Raw genomic sequence first — 23,886 nt, 5'->3', positions numbered from 1 at the left:
GATCAATCACATCTAATGAACTCCCGGACCAGGCCGTGGAAGGCGAAGATGGAGGGAGAGAGGGAGGGGTTGGGGAAGGAACATAGACAGAAGGGGGAGGATGAGCATAATGAATAAACCCACCCGTTTAGAATTTGGTGCATGTAAAAGGAAAGACATGAACATATCCGGACTCCTTTTCCTATGCAATCTTGATAACTGACCTCATGCCAGAGACTGATAGTGTCGACCTAGGACATGTTGGGGTTGATGTGGGGTGTGCGTGAGAACATGTTCACAGTGTTAACCACAGCAATGTAGCTGTCCCTTCTGACCTGTTTTTGCCACATGAGTAGATGAATTATTTACATTCTCTTTTCATTCATCCCGTATGTGCAGAATAGACGGATTTCCTTTTTTCTTTTAATGTCGGATTGCAAAAATTGCTAAATTCCCTTCTTGACAAAAATTGTGAATGTTATCAGTACAGAAATGAGGGAAAAGGATAAATGACAAATAATAAGTTACTATGACAACTCACAACAGACTGTGCCTATTGCAATATAGGCCACTTCCATGTAGGAGTCTTGGGAGAAAATGATTTATATGTATACCTTTTAAATGAAACAACAACGTCCAAGCCATGTCCATCTGGAATATCCCTTGATTACATGCAAATAAGCCCTAAGCCAACATTTTGCAATCTAGATGATGTCTATGGGCTTTCATTTACAATATATGAAAATAGTTGTGCTTTGAATGGATCACTGCACAGCATAATAACCTACAGAAGAAACAAGGTCAAAAGAACAAAACCACACTGAGATAAGTGACCAAACGTCTATGGTTTCAAATCATCCAGGGAGGATTCACAATCAAACGTTGACCACTGTTTAGATTGTACAAAACATTGACCAAACATTGGTAGAACCAAACTTTTATTTCACTAGTTATTTTTATTTTTTGTTGTTGTTTTCTATTCAATTGAAATTCGTAGTTTCTGCTCGAATGGGAGCTGTGGAACTGAATTTTCCCTGTCCTTGTTTCCAAAGGAATGCAGAACCATAAATCACCTCCTCACTTGATGCAGGAAAAACCAGCAGTATATAAAGCCTTCTCCCAGACTTTTGGGACTGACTGTATAGACTAAAACAGCGTAGACTATCCATGCCTACCTCAGCTCCTTTATCTTTGTCTCCATTTCTACCTCTCTTTCTGCCTTTCTCGCTGTGGAGCCATCTCTCTCTCTCTCCTTCCGTGTTTGTCCATCTCTCTCTCTGTGTCTCTCTTACCCTCTTCGGTTGTCGTTCTTTAGTATTCTCCCTCTTTTTTTCCTTGCTCCTCTTTCCACTCTTCGTCCTCCTCTACCTCTCTCATCGACTCTCTCAAGCCTTCATCCCTTCCGGGGGCTTTGCTGGAGAGCTGTGCTGATCGCTCTAATGACCTTGTGCAGGAAAACCCAGGTCCAAGCCTTCCTCCTCCTCACTCCTCTTCCCTCTCACTGCACCTGCACCCCGCTCTTTCTCTCCCATCCGATTAAGTCTCCTCATCCCTCTCCCCTTTTATAACCCCCTGCCTTTATGTCTCTCTCCATCTCTCTACCTCTCCCTCTTTGAAACCCTCGGGGCCTTGTCTTCAACCGCGGTTTTAGAGCAATTGATTATACAGCACTTCCCTCCACTGTGTCTCCGCCACCCCCGACTCTCTCTCTCTCTTTCTCGCTTTATCTATCTCTCTTTTGTTGTACTTTTCTCTTCCAAGCTCGTTCCTCTGTGCCTACGGAGTGTGGTGAGCCATGTGCTAGGCGCACACATATATATGCTTCCTGCACACACGCGCGCACGCACGCCCGCACGCACACACAAAGGACAAATCCTGAGAGACGAGAGCTCTGCGTGGAAGTGAGAAGAGCTGAAGGGGGCTGAGGGGGCTGAGGGGGGAGGGGATGAGGGGGGGGGGGCGGCAGTCGAGGGAGGATGCACACACAGAGAGACTCTCTCTCTCTCGCATTCGCACACACGCGCGCGCCACTCTCGCCCAGGAGTAGGGAGCAGTTAGGAGGAGAGAAGCGCTGGGCGGCAGGAAGGCTGCTTGCTTTCAAACCAAGCCGGCAAACCTACTGTGGAGACCTGATCAACGTGCCAGTTGTGAGATGCCTGGACGGGAGGCTGATTGCTCCTCCTGTGGCGACCTGAAGGTAAGCTCCCTGCACCACAGAAGGGGGGGGGGGGGGGGGGGGGGCGCGGGAGACGAACGCAAAGAGAGTGATGGTGGGAGTGATGGAGCGGAAAAGGGGACACTGGAGTAGACCCCAGCCGACGTGTGCTCCGACACGCCGCTCTCCTCCTCGATTGCGGTCCTTTCTGATTTGCCGTTCAGCGCGTGCCGCCGCTACCTGCTCTAATTCATGACAGCAGTGCAAACTCTCTATTAGCATTTCTCAGATCTAAATGTGCGTGTGGAAAGACCGGAACCTATGGTCTAATGCGCTGAGAGAGATGGAGAGTGTGAGTGTGTGTGCGCGTGTTTGTGTGTATGTGCGCGCCTGCCTTTGCCTGCGCTGTGGCGGAGATTGCCTGGATTCCCCCTTCAGCCTCGACCTCTGTCCCATCCTGGTCGAACGCAGTAGCCTGTCCTCATATCACTTCAGATACGACCCCGATAGATCACCAATGCATCTGTTTGCCGTGGCGCCGAAGGATAGGTCATCAAAAAGCGATGGGGTTTTCGGACGCAAGCTAGGAAAGCTCTGTCAGCACAGCTTCTTTGCTTGCCTTTCTGTGCCCCACCGTGTGAGTGTGCGTGTGTTTACGTGTCCGTGAAAGCGAGAGGATGTTTTAGTTCTCCTCGCAATGCGCAGGAGTTTTACGAGCATAGAGGCACAGCAAAGTGCCTGTGTGTGTGTGTGTGGGGGGGGGGGGGGGGTACCGTGTATTAATAGAGACAGCACAGTGTGATTTTGCTTCCACAAATTCAACGGAAAAGCAAAAACAAAGAAAGCGACAACAAGAGAAAGAGAGAGAGATAAACAAAGAGACAGACAGACAGACAGAGAGATAAACTAAGAGCGAGGAAGCACTTCTGTTTCCCTTGCTTTCCTGCTGTTATATTGGAGACTATACCAAAGCATTGAGAGAAAATCGTTTGTATTGATTGCTCACAAATGCTCAGCTCAGCCCAGGTTGAGGATTAGAGGCGCTTGGTTGAGGATGCAGTGCACCATTGTCTGCTGTCTCAGGGCTGTCAGGCAATAAGGGCACTCTGCAGAAAAACATCTTGAGAGTTGTCGGCGTAAAACTTTGATGACAACCGGGTTTATGGTCACCGCAAGCATGTTTTCCTCCCCGAGGTGTTCCCGCCGTTCTCACCGGGGAACGCTGAGAAAATACAGCATTGTTCAATACCCATGTAGGATGTATGTGAGCAATATTTTTGGCTTAGGTTTTCCCTTGAGCAGTGTGTAGGAATAACTTACAAGGTGAATCTATAGAAACCGATTGCCGCAGAACAGGATGAACCATAGATTGCTTTAGTGAAAAACTAGGTGTGTTTTAATCTATAGAGTATAGCAGCATGCAGATGTTGTTCATACAGTCAGTCCCCAAACTATTTTCCTCTCCCCTTAATCAGTGAATGTTGTGAAACCGTCCAAAATGACAAGTGGGTGTCTGTGTGTTGAATAATACATGTATATATTATATATGTATACTAGAGTAGGTGAAGATTCTGACTCAATGTACTGTGCTGTTGAATTGCTGCAAATAACGGCATGCAGATTACTGAACCATCTCCTTGGTCTGATTAAATGAATCTCAGTCGAGTTGACTGCCTTGCTAAACTATCTCTGGCATGCGTATCACTTTAATGGTCATGACCCTATCATAACTAGGTTGAAGCACTGCCTGCCTTTCAATAGATGTGTGTGCATGTGCATAAAGGGAGGTTGTGAGTTGCAGGGGTGTAATTGCTTTTGATGGATGGCTTGTTGACCTTCTAAACTGCATCCGATGGACTGCAACTCCATTCAGAGGCAAACTGTCGCTAACCTCAACATGTACACAAGCACATACATACACATGCGTTGTTCAGTGGAAATCTAAGGAGCCAGTGAAATGAGATTAAAGTGTGAATTATTAATTGAGGGTGTTTATTTAGGCAAGATACGGTCTCTGGGGTGGGGACGGTTTAAAAGCGGCTTCTGTTGCTGAAGTGCATTTGTGTCAAGAGCTTATCCGAGCGTGAAGACTTATTTTTATGATGTGCCCTGGAAAATGTGTACGTGTGATCTAATGGTTTGGGGTGCCAGGCAGACAAAGGGTACCAAAGAGATCAAACCTCTCTTATACATGTATACTTTCTTTTATTTTTTTATCGTACACAGGAAAAAGAAACAACAGTTGACAGACAAAACCAAATCTATCTGGTTTTAGGTTGTGAAAGAAAGAAACTGCCAAAAAAAGACGAGTGTGAGTGTGTGTTTACACATATTGATATGACTACTGTACGCACACTAGGGTTGAATTAATAAAATAATTTACTTCAAATTTGCATGTCAAAAGCTTTACTTACATCATGGTTACGTGATTTAGCTACAGTGGGCTAGCAGGAGGCTAACTTATAAACCACAGGCCCGTTACAGTACCAGGCAGGCTGCATTGTATATTTACATGTATAGTTAGCATTAGAATAGAGCTAAATCTACACCATGGTTTTTGTTGGCTTGTTGGTCTGTCCTTTATTGGAATCTGACTGCAGCAATGGCTTCTCCTCCTCAGACTCTGTGCAAGGATTCCTTTCAGAGTATGATCCAATGCTTTGTTCGATCGATGAGAACGTTTCTTGAACTTCATCGGTCAGATCGTCAGGTTTTTGTAAGGTGCTTTGCAGGCTTTAACTTCCTGATCACATGACCTCTGCTTACTATAATGATCAAATCAATCAATGGAACCCAGTTGTGGATTGCACCAGTTTGCTTAATGTACCATTATATTGTTTTACCAATGTTATAATTAACAGTATATGTAACAGTGGCCCTTCAGCGAGACGTTCTCACACACTCCCCAAGCCTTGCCAAATTAAACAGAAGCTGAATAAATTTTAAAGTACTATCTTGTCAGCTCCCAAGGAAAATGATTCAATTTACTCCCTCATAAATCTGAGGCCATCACGGCTCCAAGGCCTCTTTTGGCTGTATTTAAAAGTGCCATCTCCTTTATGGAGCAGATTTAATGCCCAGTGCAACTGGCCAGTCCACGGCCATTGCCTCGCCCCACTGCTGGAGCGTATTTCACTCTGCGCTGTCACATATTAAGCTGATACATGAAGGCCTTACACCGTGCTCTACACGTCCCTCCGTCAACACATTAAGGAGACGGTTGTAGACAGAGACGATTTGCTCTCGGAACTGCAGGGACAACCTTTTTGTCCTCTGGAAAAAACTGCCCCCCCCCCCCCCCCCATCCCCTGGTCCTCCCCGTCCACTACCACCACAAACACATACACCCACACACACACCGTACGTAAATATCAGGACACCAGAGCCTCAGCAAACCTGCGTTCTCCATGAGTGTCAGACCGTTCTGTCTTCCCGCACTCTGAGAAGACGTGATGCGGATCCTACCGGACATTGCCGACATGATCTTCTCAATGTATGTACGTACTTCACCGCTTTTTAAAAGCCCCCCGAAACCAATGACACATACAATATGTCAACCTTTTTAGCATGTTAGTCCAATCCATCTACCTCTTACTGCGCACAGAATGTGTAGCGTAGCTGTGAGTATCGTGATTATCCCTGTTGCCCTGCCATTAAGGTGAGGTAAGTGAACATGTAAATGAGTTCTCGACATCCAATCGAGGATTTAGTCCTTTACATAAGCGTCCATTGAGTGTCAGCAGCCATCACCCAGGGGAAAGAGGCTTCTCTCAGTCACATCCCATTTGGACGGGGAAGAGACACGCACGTTTAATATAAAATGCCAGGACCTATCGAGCGACACCATGGATTTTCTAACAGAGGAGTCGTCCCTCAAAGGGGAGCCGGAGCAGAGACTGGAGCGGAGGTGCGTCAGGAATGGCAATTAGGATCGTTTGACCTTTGGCTCTTCTTGCATGCGCCATGCATCCCCTCCTCTGTGCGCCCCCCCCCCCCCACCGCCCCCCTTCTCTTTCCATCCGTCACTCCTGCTGGAGGGGAGCAGGGAGAGAAAAAGCGAGAGTGACAGAGACGGAGAGAGAGGAAGCAACGGGAATCGAACTCGGGACTGTAAATCTGGATATGAGGCTGTCAAGCGTCCCGATAAAAATTAGGGGAGTGGGGGAGGGGAGGTTTGGAAGAGAGCGTCCTTTCCTTAACCACCCCCCCTCCCCCCCTCTCCCGTAACTCCCTCTTTCCATCCATCAATCCCTCTCCCCTCATCCCTTTCTTTCCACCACCTGGAAGTTTTATTCAGCAACAGCAACCCCCCCCCCTGGTTTGGTCGAGTGGGTGTCGTTTGGTGTTGTTTGGTGTCAGGGTGTCGCAGGGTCACACCTCATCCAGCACCACCCACTCAACGGTCCCTGGCAAGGCAGGGGCATCACTTACAGACACACACATCACCTTGGCGCTGCAGTAGCTCGACGGGACGGGCAAGGAAACGGGCGAGCATCTCACCTCGGCGCGCAAGCTATTCTTGGCTCGGGGGGGTGGGAGGGCGGGGGGTAAAGGAGACGGATGGGTCGTCCTTTCATTAGGCTAATCGTCTCCTCGGCGTGGAGGTGAGGCGCGTCTCCCAGCGCGGCCGTGCGGCCCTGGGAGACGGTGAAACCGTGGGTGGGAGGGAGGGAGGGGCCGGGCTGTGCACACAGCGCAAGGCTCGTCTGTCAGGGGACGGTGGGGGAGGGGGGGAGGGTGGGTAGAGGGGGGGGGGAGGGGGGGGAGAGGGGGGGGGGGCGTAGGGGTTGAGAGTCTGGGCCTGGAGCCAGGCTGGCTGACATCTGCAAGCTTCGGGGGACGTTTTTAGTCATTGGCCCCGACAGACCTCAAAGTGTCATAAGTAAGTGGAGATAAGTTAGGGAGAGCTAGCACTCTGTGGGCCACCCGTTTCAACCCCCGGGACTCACACAAAGCCATGGGAGGCCCTCACCTGGGATCTACATGGTCTGAATTGAGGGGAACAAGAACAGAGAGAGAGAATGTTCTGTATAAGCCTCCCTCAAGCTAGCCTAGTGAGACATCAACGTTATTGGAATGATGAGTCCACCATAGGCTGATATCTATTGTTATTTATTCCCACATAGCAGGTCGCCTGTCCTTTTGTTAAGCTCTCTCCTCTTTTTCTTTTCTCTCTTATCTCTCTCTCTCCCTTCTCTCTCCCTCTTACTCTTCCTGTCCACTGTGCAAGAGCTGTACAGTTTGTATTGATGACACCTCAAAATCGCATTTTTCACAGCAAAACTGCAAGTTCTGACCTCAAAATGTATGGGTGAGCGCACACTAATAGTCCATTTCGGGTTGTAAACCAAAGAGTTTGTGCCGAGGCGGCGCTTTCTCACTGGTGTTTTCTGCATCCCATATTTCTTGGCAGCATGCATCACAGCCCCTTAAAGAGCAACAGAGCTCCATTCACAAAACCAACACACCTTGAAAGACTGACAGCTAGAAAAGTGTCTGCTCCCTGTCCCATGGTACTTCATAGAATACATGTCGTAGAATATGTATATATCTTGTTTTATTATCTTTTAATAATGATGTAAAAAATTACATAAGTTAAACGAGCAAAATATGGTGTGTCATGGTTATTCTGGCATAGGGAAGTGTAGCAATGAAGCTCTCCACTTCTTTAGTTGCCTGATCGTCACCAGCGTCTTTGGGAAAGCACTGTCCTTACAAGGACATCCCTCTACTTCTTGTATGAAAGAGCTGCTCCATGAGAACCTCAGGTAACAACACTACTTTGACAAGAACCCCAACTCATGTTGTGCCACACAGCACCGCAACCTATAGCGTGTTTGTGTTGTGTCAGCAGACACGAGGAGACAGAGTAGCCTATCTCCTGAGGGGAACAAGTTTCCTTGGACGCCACGATCCTCCTGGCTCTAAACACAACGGATGAGTCCCCGTGCTATCAGAGTCGAAACACAATTCACCCAAAGCATCCTGTCACTCTCTCCCGGTAACAAGATAAACGCTTGTTACCCTCTTAAAGGGACAAGATAAAACACCCGGTGGACGGAAACAGCGTTCACACTTCTTATTTGGCCGGCTTTTGGAGTACAGAGGCAACAGCAATCAGTTCTGTGGAGAATAGCCACACACACGCGCACACACAGGTATTTAGTTGGCCCCACTTTGGTCTTTCGTCCCCACCAGCTATGTTTTATGCATGGTAACTGATTTGCAAAGCAAGAACCGCGACACCATAACGGATTCAGCCAGCTTTTCATTTCCCCTCAAGCTTTGTGCGTGGGTCCTCTCTCCTCCCTGCCGGTGTCATAGTTTCTTAGATGCCCGTCACGTCTCTCTGCCCTTTGCTCAGGACTCGTCCGTGTCAATACTGTATTCCTGTGTGGATGTGGCTTGTGTGACGCAGTCTCGCACTTGTCCCAGCCCCAGTTTGCATTTCCTAGCTGTGATGTCTCAGTGACCTGAACTCAGCAGGGTGGCAGGCAAGACTAATCAAATATGATTAGAGAAATTGGGCAAGAGAAAGTTGGTGGTTATTTGGAAAAAACGTTCAATGATTTCCTGCTTTTGATTTTCAAAACGTTAGTAGAGAGACCTTAACGTTTGATTGCCCTTATGTAACGGAACAGGTACAACTGAAATGGCTATAATTAGGCTCCATCTACTGTACACAATCTCTCTCCTCCTCCTATGAAATGCAGTGCCGACGTATTGAAATCTGTTATTAAATCCCACGTCACTGCAAAAAAATCATTGAACGTTTTTTTCCTCTCAATTTTTTTCCTCTGCCGGTTTGAGCCTTATATAACTGATGTTTAAAAATATCATTTTCAACACAAACCCAGCTTCGCAGAGCTGTACTTGCTCTCCAATCAGATCACAGATAGTATGAAATGTCACTACTTCACTGAATTACACCAGCAGAGCTAAAATCACAACAAAGAAATGACATTACACAAAACATTTGTTTTTGATTGACAGTGAATCAGATTAAATTACCTTTCACGAACCAACCAACCCAGAACACCACTGATGACAACTTGAAGTTATAATTGGATTCAGCTTTTAACTTTACACTTGAGGCATCAAGACTTTGAACAGATGTTGAATAGCCAGTAACTGTTCCAGTGACCCGTGATGTGGTCAGATTGTCTACACAGCATTAGGATTCTGTACAGTTGAGTTGGTGCGGGATCCAAGCAACTGGCACTGATCTGCCCTCTCAGGGGAATGACAAAGGCAGCTAGGCCTGACAGAAGATACTTTGTCATTGTACAGATTAACAATAAGACTACACACAGACAACAAACACTTACTCCATGTCAACTCAGTGTTCGTCCCACTGATTGTCTGAGGGTGTTTTTGCTGTGTAAATCTGTACTTTGATGGAGGTATACCTGTCCTCGCATATATACCTGTTCTCCTTTTCTATGCTTTTCTACTTTCTCCTAACTCCCGTTACGTTTTCTTGCACTCTTCTTTGCAGTTTTTTTCCAGACTGGGCTGTTTTTGAATCCCCTGTCCCTTGTAGGATATGCATGTTTGACTGATTTTGAAGTTGCCTGATTGATTAGTAAAACAAAACTCTCCTCGCAGTTCGTCTGTTTTCTTGTGCTTTTGGGTTCCAACCTGTCGCTACGAGGGAACTTGACAGATGCAGACATTTTAGTAGTTACACCAGTATAGGTACCTTAAGACTGATGAGTTTTATTAGAAGTGCTCACCGGCATTGGATTGTTGATGTAATGAAAACAATTCATTTTGGGGGTTGGCGAAATAATTCCTCTTCCATCTGTCTTTGAACTCATTCTTTTTTAAATAGGATAATGGGATAATGGATCACGCAGAATTGAAACTTCCACAATTGACACACCATCGTTAAAATGACATTGTCTTAATTTAGACAGTTTTACTAAAGTTGTTTAAATGAATATAAATGCAAACGTTGTGGTCTCATCGTCCTCCTTTCTCTCCATCCAGGTGTTGAGCTCCAGCTGAGGATGGCAGGAGAATCCCGAGTCCACATGGACCACGACATGGAGATAGGAGTCACACCTGGGCAGGTACACAAGATGGCTTCCAACAGCATACTACAACATGGCTCCCAACAAAGAGGGAGTACAAAAAGTGAAGAAAAAGTGAAGTGCAAAAAAGCATAAGCAGTTATAGAGAGGCTCTCAGAAATTTCTAGAAGTCCTGAGAGACAAAGGGGAGAGAGGAGTACACAGAGAGAAATGGGATGGCGTGAGGAGGATCGTGAGTGATGGTGTTCGCTGGAGAGTGAATGAGGAGGAAAGTCTGAAGAGAAGATTGAACCAAACAATGGGAGTGGGTGCAATAATCACGTGTGTGCTGAGATAGCTTCATCTTACTTCTTCCAGGAGCCTGAGAAAGCACAGAGAGAGGGTTTTATAAAGAACTTAGACATGGAGGCATATTTAACAGAGATCCACACCACTGTGGATCTTTATCTTGAATTTGGGAACCAATTGGATTGGTTCTTCCTGACTAAGTGTTGTCACACTAGCCAATTGGGTATTACCACCATACAGCAGCATCTGGTTAGTTTCTGCATTAGGGAACGCCATCGAATAGGAGCAAAGACCAGAGACTAGCTGTTGCGTTGCTTAATTTGACAGCGTCCTTTTTCATACTATCAACTTCCTCTTAAAAACCTGCATATGGAAATAAATGGGTTTATTGGGGCTGCCTTTGATTCAAGACTGTACAATCACAGTGTGGTTTAAAATGCATACCTTTGAGATAGCAGAAATATCATATTTTAAAGAGCATATGTCATTGTCCCTTTGCATGTAATTGTTGTATTAGTTAACAAGTATTGTCTTTCCAAATGTCACTGTCAAATCTCTTATTATCACTTTCTGTAGCTGGTAATCAAAACATCCAGACAGGCTCAAATGACACATGCAGAGCCATCGACAACATACAGGTTGAATTTCAAGTACAGTCACATTTAAGATACTTCTATAGATTACCATCTATAGATTTTCTATAGATAGTTTCCCATTCAGATCAGTAAAGTTCTCCAGAGCTTACCCGATGCCTTGTGAACGAGTGAAAGTGAACAACGAGAGTGAGTGTGAAAGTCCTTGAGAATGGAAAAGGCTGCAGTGCACATACAATGAAGTGTCCGATTGGGCTGTAGCTAAGCTTCAGTAGCGCGACCGGGCGAAGGCTGGGCCCAGGTGTCCGATTAGCTCCCTGAGATTTCAAGGGCGTGGGAGGTGTGTCGCCTGCTCAAGGATAACCCACGTTTCAATTAACAACTGAGCCGAGTGGCTCAGATCAGGACAGCAAGAGCCAAGTGTGGTGCCAATGTGCCCTTGGCCCCTTGTGGAGGGCGAGCCAGGAAGCAGAGTGTGTGAGCGTGTGAATGTGTGTGTGTGTGTGTGAATGTGTGTGTGTGTGTGTGAATGTGTGTGTGTGTGTGTGTGTGTGAAAGTGTGTGTGTGTGTGTGAATGTGTGTGTGACACAGGGCATTCATATATTCAGAGTATTTGTGGACGTGTGTGTGCTTGTGTATGGGAGGCAGTGTTGAAAGGGGGTGAGGGAGTGTTCCTGTTCCTATCCAGGCCTGTCAGTGTCCCATTGGGGTTGAGGGAGGCAGTGCTGGGGGCCACAGCTGTGGAGCCAGATCGCTTGGCTGGAGCAGGGCCAACTACAAAGAAGACCCTTGTGCCCTTGTGTCCTCTCACCCCCCTCCCTTCTCTCTCTCTCTCTCTCTCTCTCTCTCTCTCTCTCTCTCTCTCTCTCTCTCTCGTCTCTCTCTCTCTTTTACTCTGTGTCCCCCATGTCCGTCTTTCTCTCTCACTTACATAGTCCCTGTGTGCTCTGTGTTCCAGAGTCATGCTCACAATGGCGAAGGAGCAGTGTGGTAGCTCTTTCAGGGCACTTCATTTCATTTAGCCCTAGCATTGTGAAGCAGCCCTCACCAAACAGCGGACTGGGAAATGACAGTTGACCTGTTTTATTTATGGTCATAAAGGGTGGCAGTTGAAGGTGCTTGAGGTTGAATGCAATTACCTAAAAGGTTGAGATGTTGTCCCAGCAAGATAATACATTGACTCTCTAGTCGGGGGAAGAAATCATGGAGGAAATAGGAGGAATGGAAGAGCTTATCTTCTCATTCTGTGTTTCTCTCTCTCTCTCTCTCTCTCTCTCTCTCTCTCTCTCTCTCTCTCTCTCTCTCTCTCTCTCTCTCGTGTCTGTGTCTTCCTTCACCTCTCTCTGCACCCCCCAGGTGAAGAAGCTCCCCAAGCACCTTCGCGAGGCGCAGATCTCCACCGAGCGCACCCACCTGATCTCCGACCCCGTCAAGAAGCCGCGACAGCGCTACGTCCAGAAGGACGGCAAGTGCAACGTGCACCACGGCAACGTGCAGGAGACCTACCGCTACCTGAGCGACTTGTTCACCACGCTGGTGGACCTCCGCTGGCGTCTCAGCCTGTTCATCTTCACCCTGGTCTACGTGGTCAACTGGCTGTTCTTCGGCCTGCTCTGGTGGCTCATAGCCCTCATCCGAGGGGACCTGTTCCATGCCGACGAGGAGGGCTGGACGCCCTGCGTGGAGAACCTCAACAGCTTCGTGTCGGCGTTCCTCTTCTCCATCGAGACGGAGACCACCATCGGCTACGGCTACCGCGTCATCACGGAGAAGTGTCCCGAGGGCATCATCCTGCTCCTCATCCAGGCAATCCTGGGCTCCATCGTCAACGCCATGATGGTGGGCTGCATGTTCGTCAAGATCTCGCAGCCCAAGAACCGCGCCGAGACGCTCATGTTCTCCCACAAGGCGGTGATCTCGGTGCGGGACAGCAAGATGTGCCTGATGTTCCGCGTGGGGGACCTGAGGAACTCGCACATCGTGGAGGCGTCGATCCGAGCCAAGCTGATTCGCTCGCAGCAGACCAAGGAGGGCGAGTTCATCCCGCTCAACCAGACGGACATCAACATCGGCTTCGACACCGGCGACGACCGGCTCTTCCTGGTGTCGCCGCTCATCATCTCCCACGAGATCAACGAGAAGAGCCCCTTCTGGGAGATGTCGCAGGCGCAGATCGAGAAGGAGGAGTTTGAGATCGTGGTCATCCTGGAGGGAATGGTGGAAGCTACAGGTACAGTACGTGACCGTCCCGTCTGACATCATGACCTCCTCATTAGGACCGTATCAATGTTCATTTGCACTAACAAAACAGTGGTGTTGTTGACGGAACCATCCAGAGGCTCCTTATACAATGTCAGCTGGGTGAAATGGTACTTGACTATACTGACTGAATGACTATCATCAAATGACCATTTCTCTTTATGAAACGTAGCTGGAGTTGAACTTCATCATGTTTAACAGGTGTGTTTGTTTGACAAAGAACGAAGTCTAGTTATCGTCCTATTGATGTCTACTCTGCATAGAGGGTTGCAACAGTTAGAAGAATGTGCCCTGTCCATACTGCAGCCCATATTTCCTCTTCAGGTGCATCAGGGGCAGACTCTTTCAAACGGTTCCAACTGGAGGTGTTATTTCTACCCACGCTGGCCTTTGTTTTGGCAACATGTATCATTCTTGAGGTTTTCTATTGCATGCTCTGGCACTTGAGTAATGCATTAGGGCATTTATCGATCAGATTTTGGAGTTGCCCACTAGATGTATATGCATTCCACAGCACGTCTTTCTGTATTTGCTGCTTGTCCGTGGTTAGGGTTTGGATGAAGCTCTGAGTATCGTGATTATGGTTGGCGAGATCAGGATTTGGAATGGTGGACAAGAGCAAAAAGCCACTCTGTCCTTGGCAATGCTTTGCGATAAGGTTTCATTAACTACCTTGCAATAACCACACAGTAATACTTCCAGTACAGTAACAACATTTTAGTTACATAGGAACTGCCATGAAACTTGGTGTGGGGAAGATGGGCTTTGGTTTCACAACTGTCAACTGCTCCTTTACACCATCTGCTTACTGACACCCCTCCCCCATACTGTGCCTCCTCACTAACACTAATTTATAACATAGCAACCCAATGTAGCAATTACTCCAAGTGACTCTGGGTGTTGTAACATATGGTCCTTTTCAAACGGACCAAGCTCAGTCCTCATATAGTGGACCAAAAAGTGGACAAACAGAAAAGGAACACCCTCTATGTAGTTACATGGTAGTTAATGTACATAGTGTTTATGTACCTTAATGTAAAGGGTTGCTCTATACTTTGTACTTGGAACACATGATTTACAAGGAAAGATGTATTGCCCTACTCTATATAAAAACCACATTAGAGGTTTCAGGCTGGTGATAATGGCAGATTTCACAACAGTACATTCTTTGGAAAGTTGCGAGGAGAAAAACACGCACGAACACTTACTTTTCCATGCCTGTAATTAAGCCCAAACAGGATATTGAACGGTTTCAATTGACATTTAGGCCAAAAAAAGAAAGCAAGGAACCAAGCACTCTTTTGCGTCCAAGTTTGGGATTGATCGTCTATGTGAGCCCCCAAGCAAGTGCTGGGTTAGCCCTGGAAAGCATTGTACAGAATATTGATTGGGAAAATCTACTTGTTTATCACCATGGCACACAGACAATAAAGACACCCTTACAACAGTGTGCTCTGAAGCTAATTGCTTATTTGCTTCTGTAATATGTTTCCTGTGGGGTATTGGCTTGCTCAGGTAAATATGCTCCAACAGCATCTTTGCTGGCCTTTTGTTCAAGGGCAGATTATAATGGGCTCATCTAAATACAATGCATTATACATATCACTTTTGTTACTTCATTGGACATCATCATATTTCAGACTTCATGAATATGAATATAAAACAAACATACCATAAAGAGGGTTCCACGTTTCTTCCCTCGTTGGTTTTTACAAGACAGGAATCATCGAGCTCTAATTTGATCTGACATGGCTTTTCATGCATCTGAACGTTTCTGCTCTACTTCTTTTATGAATTTTTATTTATAAATTTTCTTTTCTCAGGGCACCAGTAGTAGACTCCCCCCCCCCCCCCTCCACACACACACACACACACACACACACACACTCTCACACGGCAAACGTTTGACTCAGGCATTAAATCACATTGCCTTCCGCTTGACCAGCAAGGCTATAGCACGCTGGGCTGATGTCATCTCTGCAATCACTGAACGTACAGCTTGTTCGACCCTCCACACACATACACTTCCTCATCCAGTGTCATTATACTGCCGAGACTTACAGATCTAATCAGGTGGTTTTCTCAAAGGAATCAACCTGGCGACTTCTTCCCACTTGGGAGTTGCAGTGTCCAACCTGTTTCCATTAAATGTTGTTCCTCTGCGAGATAGGGAAACTATAGCACAGCGGAGCAAATACTGCCAACCTCAGCTAATGACATTGATTTTACATTCTTTGCGTGAATTACCAACAAGTCCTATATTTGACATGTTGATAAAACTGTGAATCTTTGTGTGATTGATTTAAGGATTAAGGATTATAGAAAATGTAGTCTTTTCTAAAGATAGATAGATAGATAGATACAAACTTTATTGCCTCACAACAATGTTGGTGGTATTATTTTGTCATAGGTAGCTCAGTCCAGTGAGGAGGGGGGAGATGGGGATAGGAAAAAAAAATTAAATAGAAAAAGTCCAGGTCAGCTTTGGAAGTTCAGGAGTCTGATAGCAGAGGGGAAGAAGCTGTTGCTGAGGCGTGTCGTTCGCATAGATCTGTAGCGTCTCCCAGAAGGCAGAAGTTCAAAAAAGTCATGGCTTGGATGGGAGGAGTCTCTGATTATGTTCTTTGCACGATTTAAGCTACGCTCAGCATACAAGGAGAGGACTGATGGAAGGTCTGAACCAATAATGTAGGAGGCTTTGGTGACCACTCACTAAATCCTTTTAGTTTAATTCCAAACTAGGCACCTCCTACTAGTAAAATGATGGCTTATCCTAGATGCATCACTCCCAGGTAACAACCATTATGTTAGAATAAAGTCACTAACAATCAAGAGTATTCCCATGCTGCAAAAGGCAAGCCCCCAATTATTTTTTTGAGAAACCTTAATAAACAATTTGTTTTGTCTGGCCAGTAAGTGTACATTTTACATCAAATTAGAGGACAAACATATCTTGCAGTTCTGAACTGCTGAGCTTGTAGGTAATGTCCCCTCCGCAAAACTATAATGATTTTAAGATTAATAGGAGAATTATATGCATGGTTGGAGGGAAGGGTGTGTGGTCTCATTCTGTTCAGCTGAGCCCAGGACCCATTCCAAACAGCAACTTTAGCAGAATGTGTTATCTACATCAAACCTTGTGAAATCGCACATATTTGCTTGTAAAGATCTTGCAGTGCGGACGTTTATGATCTTGCAGCAAGCATCTGATAGCATAAGGAGACTGTTATTGACAAGAGTCAAACTTGTCATCTGCTGAGGTTGAAACATGCTGCATGTCTCCATGGTGTCCTGCATGAACTGGAAATGTGACAAAAGAAGATAGAGAGGTGTAGGTTGGAGTTAGTATAATATTCAAGTTAATGGCCTGTGGTCTGAGAAAAATACATCTTAAATGGTCTTTTTTTCCAAGTTCTTAATCATATATCCAAAGCATCAAGCTACTTGGTAAGGCAATTAATGTATACTCCTCTGAACTTATAGTGATAGTATTTTTCCCAACAATGTTACCTAATTTCATTTAATATGTGCAATAATGTTCTCATAGATTCATTGCAGAATACCTGGTGTGGATTTCAGCAACATGTTACAAGTAGTGCGACCAAATAAATGTGTGAAAAGTGAGCTTCATGTCATTCAGTGTTTCGGAATGACAGAAACACACTGGCGTGACCACATCTGGGACATGGAAAAGTTGAAAATGGAAAAATGAGCACTGGAAAGCTTGGGTTAGGAGAGGTAAATCTTTTATTTTTCCTTTCGTTTTTACGTCTGCGTTCCTTGTGCATTACTCTCGACGTCGGTGACCTTTAGTGTTCCATGACAACAGCTGACTTCACGGCCCTCTGGAAATAGCCTGGAGAACTTTGGCCTTGAGGTGCCTGCTGGTCATTACAGAGTAATGGTGCACTCTTTCCATTGGCTCTCAAAGTTAAGAGGCCAGCCAGCAGGCGGGGGCTTGTGTTGCTCAGCCACCACAGAGGCTAAATGAATGCGAAGAGGTGACACAGCACTCCCACACTGGTCTCTTCAGGCTCTGGGAGGGAGGGACGGAGGGAGGGAGGGACATGTAGTGTTGTTTGCTTCTCTCTAAAAGACCACAGGTTTGTCACTTGCCATTTTAGAGAAGTGTGTGAGTTATGGTGACTAGTTAGCTAACTTGATGCTGATTACTCGGGAGATGTACATCTGCAGTGGCTGACCCATACTTTTAATGGTGCTTTGTCTAAGACAAACATGCTGGTTAATGATTCCAGTGAATGGGCTGGTTACCAGCAAAATGTGTCTATACCATGTGTAAACCAGTGAAGCACTCTAGTCAAGCATTCTTTTCCATGTGAGCATAATCTGTCCATGTGTCCGTGAGAGAAGACAACTAACTAAAGCTTTCCTCCATGTGAAGGAAGCTCCCAGGCTATAGCTGCTTACCTCCCTCAGTACTGTAGGTCTTCTGGTGATAATGTATGCTACTGCTCCACTGGCAGTGACACAAACATAGCTCTGCACAAGGCTTGCTTTTTCACACAACCATTCAGTTGATTTCTTTATTAGCTCAGTAACCATAGTAATGATGGAAGGCCATGTCAGAATTTGCTCATGTAATGATAGCACCTAGCAAAAGTTGTTGGTATTGGAAGGTTTGCCTTCATCAAAACATTGCTTTTAAAAAATGTTTTACAGTTGATTATTTTCTCAACGATCCCTTGCTCGATCTCTTACTCCATGGTGATTGCATCCTGTTCAGCTGGTGATTGTAATTCAGGTTTGGTTTAGCAGGTTCACAATTTAGGTGGGCTACTGTTCTGCTTTCCTGCACTCATCTAATCCCATCTTAGATCAAAACTTCTTGTGTGTGAGACAGTCCTGTTAAAACATATGGTTGTAAACCAGTGGCACCGCCCAGGGGGACCAGGTGGGGGCCACGGCTACCCTGATATTGGCCCCCCACTGGCACCTCCTGGGTCACATATCATCTGGAATTCATTTTTTACCAAAAGGTTTTATGGTATTAGTCTATTGAACATCAGATAATTAGTAACATTAATTGTAAATTGTATTAATTTAAATGAAAGAAACTAAAGTATATCAGAATGTGATTCCTTAACTCTCAGTTTGTCATAGTTTTGACTTTTGATTTTGGTGTGACAGCCCAAGATATTCTTGGGGGCGACACTGCTGTAGACAGCTCTAAGACCAAAACTAACGACAAAAGCACAACTCTTGTTGACTTCCTGCATGTTTTGCTTCTTGCAAGTTAGCTTTCACTACCTTCATGCACACAATAGAAGCCTGAACAATTTACTTGCTCTACAAAACATTTTTTTTGTAGAATTGTCACTGTTTGCCAACACATTGCACTAACAATAATTTTACAGCTGATTACTGTCTAGCCAGTCATTGTCTATCTAAAACTCTTGAAATACCTCAAAGTTATCAAAGCTCATCCGTGTTCATGGTGCCAGCATAGTAGTGTTGCCATGGTCATTTAACTAAAAAGCACTTTCTCTATTTAGTTCACTTTCAGTGAATTATTCATGGTAGAAATATGACTGCTGTTGTTCAGTTCTCTTCCAGGAACCCAGAGCATCTCACCAGTGGCATTGCGTTGTAAACAATGAAATGCATATAATGAAGTACTTAGGTATGCATCACCTGAAATAAGAAATGTACACAATTTAAGCAGGCTACTGTACTGCATACATTCCTGCTTTCAGCAAATTATCTCTCTGGACCAAAATAGTCCATAACAATGCATGTTTGTAGACAGTTCTAGGACCACAGCATTATAGATTGTATATATATGGTAAATATACATGTACACTTTTGTCTAAAAGTATTTATTTGTGAATTGTTTCCATGTTTTTTTGCGGGTGCATAGTGAATAGGCTCTGGTATGTTCCCTAAGACATTCAGGAAATGCCTACACTGTTATCCGTTGTGTAACTGTTCGAGTTATCTGAACATGCCGTAAAAACACATATTCTTTTGTTGACCTCCAGCATCTTTTGTCATGTGCAAGAAGGCTTTCATTACCTTCATGCACACAATGGACGCCTGAACAATTGATCTGCTTTGACAACTGTAAGCATCTCATCGGCTGCATTGCTTTGTAAACGATGGAATGCATGTAATGATGTACTCAGGTGTGCATCCTCTGAAACAAGAAAGGACACTTCCAGAATTGCAAACTCTCGCCTATCAGTGGGGAGGGAGAGGAGAGGGTGTGTGTGGTCATGTGTGACGGCGGGGTGGGGGGGGTAGGGTGACATTACCTCCCACACAAACATATGTTCACATATTCTTCTTATTCTTTCCCTTTCAGACATTTGTTTGTGATGTGTTGATCCTTCAAATGAAAGGATGTTTTATGATATTCATGTAGAAATTTGAATGCAAGTACATTTACATTTAGTCATTTAGCAGACGCTCTTATCCAGAGCGACTTACAATAAGTACAGGGACATTCCCCCGAGGCAAGTAGGGTTAAGTGCCTTGCATCTCTATAAGAGGCTCTTATTTAGTCATTAATCAGAGAATATGTCTTCAACATTCCCAAGACACACAAAGATTGTATTAATTGATTCACTACAAAAACATTTGTAATGTAGAGAACTCCCACCACACATATATCCACATACACATACACACACACACACACATACATTCCAGCACCACAGCAGCTGGAGTTTCCAGATCAATTACTTCCACGGCAAGGACACTATACGTTCTCAATTACAGTGTTGGTCGTCTCGTCCAGTAAAGTACATAGCCTGCTCAAGTTAGTGTATAGTATTTCCAATCGATGTCATGGTTTGAACCCCTTGAAGCAGGGACTGCTAATGTGCTGTAGGCTTGGTGGAGATTGTTCCATATTCATGACCCAGGAGTGATCGCACCTTGGACCCTCATAGTTTATTCTTACTGATGCTTCCACTGTGCACTGTGTCCTGGGACCTTGGACCTACAGTATATTGACTTGAGCCTTGTTTGTGAATAATTCACGGTTTCTTTCCCTCCACCTATCCATCTCTCTCTCTCTTTTCATGCGTGTGTATGTGATCTTTCGCGCGTGTGTCTGTGTGTGTGTGTGTGTCTCAGGGATGACGTGTCAGGCGCGGAGCTCCTACCTGGACACGGAGGTCTTGTGGGGTTACCGCTTCACCCCTGTCCTCTCCCTGGAGAAGGGCTTCTACGAGGTGGACTACAACAACTTCCACGACATCTATGAGACCAACACGCCCTCGTGCAGCGCCAAGGAGATGGCTGCCAAGCTGAAGGAAGGTCCACTGCTGCCCCAGCTGTCGCTGCTGACGCCCGAGCCCAAGGCCTACCCCACCACAGACCCCCTGGCGGGCCCAGGGCCCCTCTCCAGAGAGGCAGAGAAGGAGGGCGGCGTGGGGGGGGACGGGTGCGAGAGGGGGGAAACAAACGGCTCTGCCGCCGCTCTGGAGAACCAGCCGTGACGCAGACGTCCCCTGGACCGCCCCCCCACCCCCACCCCCACCCCCCCACCCCACCCCGCGTCCCACCTCCCTTTCCGCCATCGTTGACCCAGAAAGAAAAACTGAACTGGGCTGAACTGAACTGAACCAAGCAGAAGACGCTTTGTTTTAATCAGCGGCCAGCTTCTTCCATTGCGTTGCTCGGAGATCAAAGACACCCTCCTCCCCTTCTTCATGCAATACTATGCCACTCTAGTGTCAAGCTATATGTATAGGTTGGTTTTGTAGACACGCATACACACAGTAATATGTACACACATGCTCTAAATTGGTCAGATTGTCTTTTTAGAGTTGACCGCATACTTACAGTATCTGCCATATAATAGATAAAGTGATATTATACTGTAACCCGTTTTGAAACAATTAGCCACAAGAGAATAATCAAGGCTCCCATGAATGAGTAGCCTCATTTTAGAGTGCGTCGATTCAGCTCATTTGGACCTATATTGATTCCATCGCTAATAAGCCACCCTTGTTCTTTCTTTCAAACATGAAAATGGATGAGTGAGTACCTTTCTCCATCAGCATTCTCTGCTGCTCCAGGGCATGAAACAGGAATTGAGGGAATATTTAGGCTGTGCTTTTGCCCCCATTTACCTGTAGACGGGAAGGGACTGCAGAGAACCCGAGACACAGTAGACCTAACCCTGTCCTTCACCATCAGCGACCATCAAGCTCATTTGCGAAATCATGGTCACAATTATACTGTCCCTCATAATTGATGGTTTTGCGTGACAAATCTTCTCCAAGAACTGGGTCTCCACTATTTGACCGCTGTTTTTTAGTTTTTTGGACACAGAGGAGACAGACAGTAGCTCGTTTGAATATTTATGGTGCATAATAAGCACAAGCTCTGCTAGAGTGTTGACTCCAACACAGCTTCCCACTCCTACTGGTTAATGCATATTTGAGAACACCGTCGCTTAGATAAGTAAAGACAATGACAGGTATCGATGATGTTCACTTTAAAGAGGTGAATTCCTCCTTCCTGCCCACTGTGATATTTATATTATTCCTCCTGTTCCTCGTATTTCACCTTTGCTTGGTATTCTTTTTTTGTCTAAAGTCATATGATTCAAACAATGAAATGTTTATTTTTCTTGGCACAGCAGTCACCCTTGCCGCTATTTTGCCCCTGCTTGCAAGACTGTATGATCCATGTCACTACTGTTTAGACATTCCACACACCTGTCCTGTGACGCATTGAACAGTTATTTTGAGGATGAATAAGTGTGTGAGGGAGTGTGTGTGTGCGTGTAAAGAGGGGGGGTGAGTTTTTGTGTGTCTTTGTGTGTGCGGGTGTGCTTGCATGTGTGCATTAGTGTGTGTGTGTGTCAAAGCTTGCATGTTAAATAACCTTCCTCCCCATCCTTAAGCATTAATAAATAACAGGGTATTTTTTTAGGCATGAAAACTGCAATGGGAGATTTTTACAAATATACAGTACTGTAAAAAACAAGATAGATAAAATAACTAATCTCATTCACTGAGACATAAATTGAACTTCAATCCTTTTACACTTTTACTGAACGCCCCTTTTATCACCTTTATTTATGAATGTTTTTAAAATTGATCTGTGACATTGTAGCATCATTATCTTATTCTAAAGCATTTTTGTTATTTGAGGAGCAGCCTCTCTCTCACCTGGCATCACATCTATTTTCTGTGTTCTCATGGGAATAAACCTAACATGGCCAAAACAACAACGTTTCTGCTAGATAACTGTGTACGGCTGTGTGCACGTGTTTCTCTGGGAGGGATTCTGTGTGTATGGACACTGGTTTGCGTGCTTTCGTTGCTGTACAAGTATTCATTGTGCGTTTTGTGGGCGTGTGTGTGAGAGAGAGTGTGTGCGAAAGTATTGACCGGATTAACATCCTAATCAAGCCAGACTTAAATGTCCTAAGTGTTTAAGATCATGTCCACCTCACTGACAGCAAGCACAACTAGGAGTGGAGGACATTAACTTGTGCTTGATAGCTCTTTGGGGTTTACCTGAGGTTCTGTAAAACAATTGTGACTTTTACACATGCTACCTGACAACAGGATTAGAGGTGCAACGAATCATGAAAAACAGACTTACGCAACCATTTATAATTGCTGTGGAATGGCCTTGCCTGCTGAATAGCTCCTGGCAAAGGGGTAACTCTCAGTCCCTACTGCTGGTGAAAACACTGAGATAAATTTAACAGATTTGTTTGCAGGGCCGCTGTCTGTAATATCAGTCCACATTGAGATTGAGTAACAATTTTTCTCTGTTGACTGCCAAGAAACGTAATTGGTCGGTCTGTACTGATCTCCGTATCAATGTGCTCATACAAAATGTCAAAGTGTACTGTAGAAGGGAATGCCAAATTTAGAACAAAAATCGAGGTTTTAAGATTTGTCCTCCTTTTCCCTGCAAATAATTCAATTGTTGTTTGGGATGACAATTGTGTCTAACCTAAAGCATCTTAGCAACCAGCGACTAAACAATGTTCATGATTCAGCTTCTTAAACAGATTGGGAGATGTGTAATGATGCTAATTGTTGTTTTTTCCGCCTGGCAACAGCCGAAAGACAGATTATGGAGCTGTCACACTTATTATCGGGGATGAGAGAAGACAGCCAGCCAGAAAAATCACTGTTGTAATCACATTCATGTTCACATTACTTCAAAGATAATACAAGCTAAATTTGGTAACAGGCCATTTTTCTTTTCTTCTTTTTCTTTCCTTTTTTTGACTGTCCTGTAAAAATGTAGTAAAATGACAGGTCATAATGAAAGTGACTATTCTTGGAATAGGCCAATATAGAACCTTTACTTTCAACGGTTTCCAACCAAGAAACATTAATGACAAGTGCAGCGTATACAAATGTGCTGAAATGGGTAGGCCTCCATGAAGAATATAGGATTATGGATAAAGTGTAATAGTGTGTACCAGTGTGTCAGTGCCTGCCTGTGTGTCTGGCACATAGTACAAACAGTCTTGGCTGAGTGTGAAGCCTGACACTTGATTTGGCTGAACTCTCAACAGTGATGAATACGCCTACGTGGTTTAGCCACAGGAGATGAACTGGCCTGGCAAAAATT

General features: G+C 45.2%; 1 protein-coding gene across 2 annotated transcripts; it reads left to right on the top strand.

Moving 5' to 3' along the window:
* Positions 1-1,978: 1,978 nt before the first annotated feature.
* kcnj5 (potassium inwardly rectifying channel subfamily J member 5) lies at positions 1,979-23,618 on the top strand. Of its 2 annotated transcripts, XM_062473264.1 has the most exons (4): positions 1,979-2,176; positions 10,127-10,209; positions 12,409-13,282; positions 20,410-23,618. In XM_062473264.1, the coding sequence occupies exons 2-4, from the start codon at positions 10,147-10,149 to the stop codon at positions 20,772-20,774; spliced, it is 1,302 nt and encodes a 433-aa protein (XP_062329248.1). In that variant the 5' UTR covers positions 1,979-2,176; positions 10,127-10,146; the 3' UTR covers positions 20,775-23,618. The 2 variants fall into 2 exon arrangements, with proteins under 2 accessions (XP_062329248.1, XP_062329249.1); XM_062473265.1 differs by lacking the exon at positions 1,979-2,176 and having other exon boundaries at positions 10,066-10,209.
* Positions 23,619-23,886: the final 268 nt, after the last annotated feature.

Source organism: Osmerus eperlanus, chromosome 11 (assembly GCF_963692335.1).
Source record: "Osmerus eperlanus chromosome 11, fOsmEpe2.1, whole genome shotgun sequence".
NCBI lineage: Eukaryota > Metazoa > Chordata > Actinopteri > Osmeriformes > Osmeridae > Osmerus > Osmerus eperlanus.
Note: the sequence above shows the minus strand (reverse complement) of the source record. Positions and strands in the feature narration are given on the sequence as shown.

Bases quoted from the DNA above. Each gene is read 5' to 3' on its own strand.
- kcnj5 (XM_062473264.1), top strand. From the start codon at position 10,147: ATGGCAGGAGAATCCCGAGTCCACATGGACCACGACATGGAGATAGGA. The intron at 10,210-12,408 runs GTACACAAGATG...TGCACCCCCCAG, and splicing joins TAGGAGTCACACCTGGGCAG to GTGAAGAAGCTCCCCAAGCA. The intron at 13,283-20,409 runs GTACAGTACGTG...TGTGTGTCTCAG, and splicing joins GGGAATGGTGGAAGCTACAG to GGATGACGTGTCAGGCGCGG.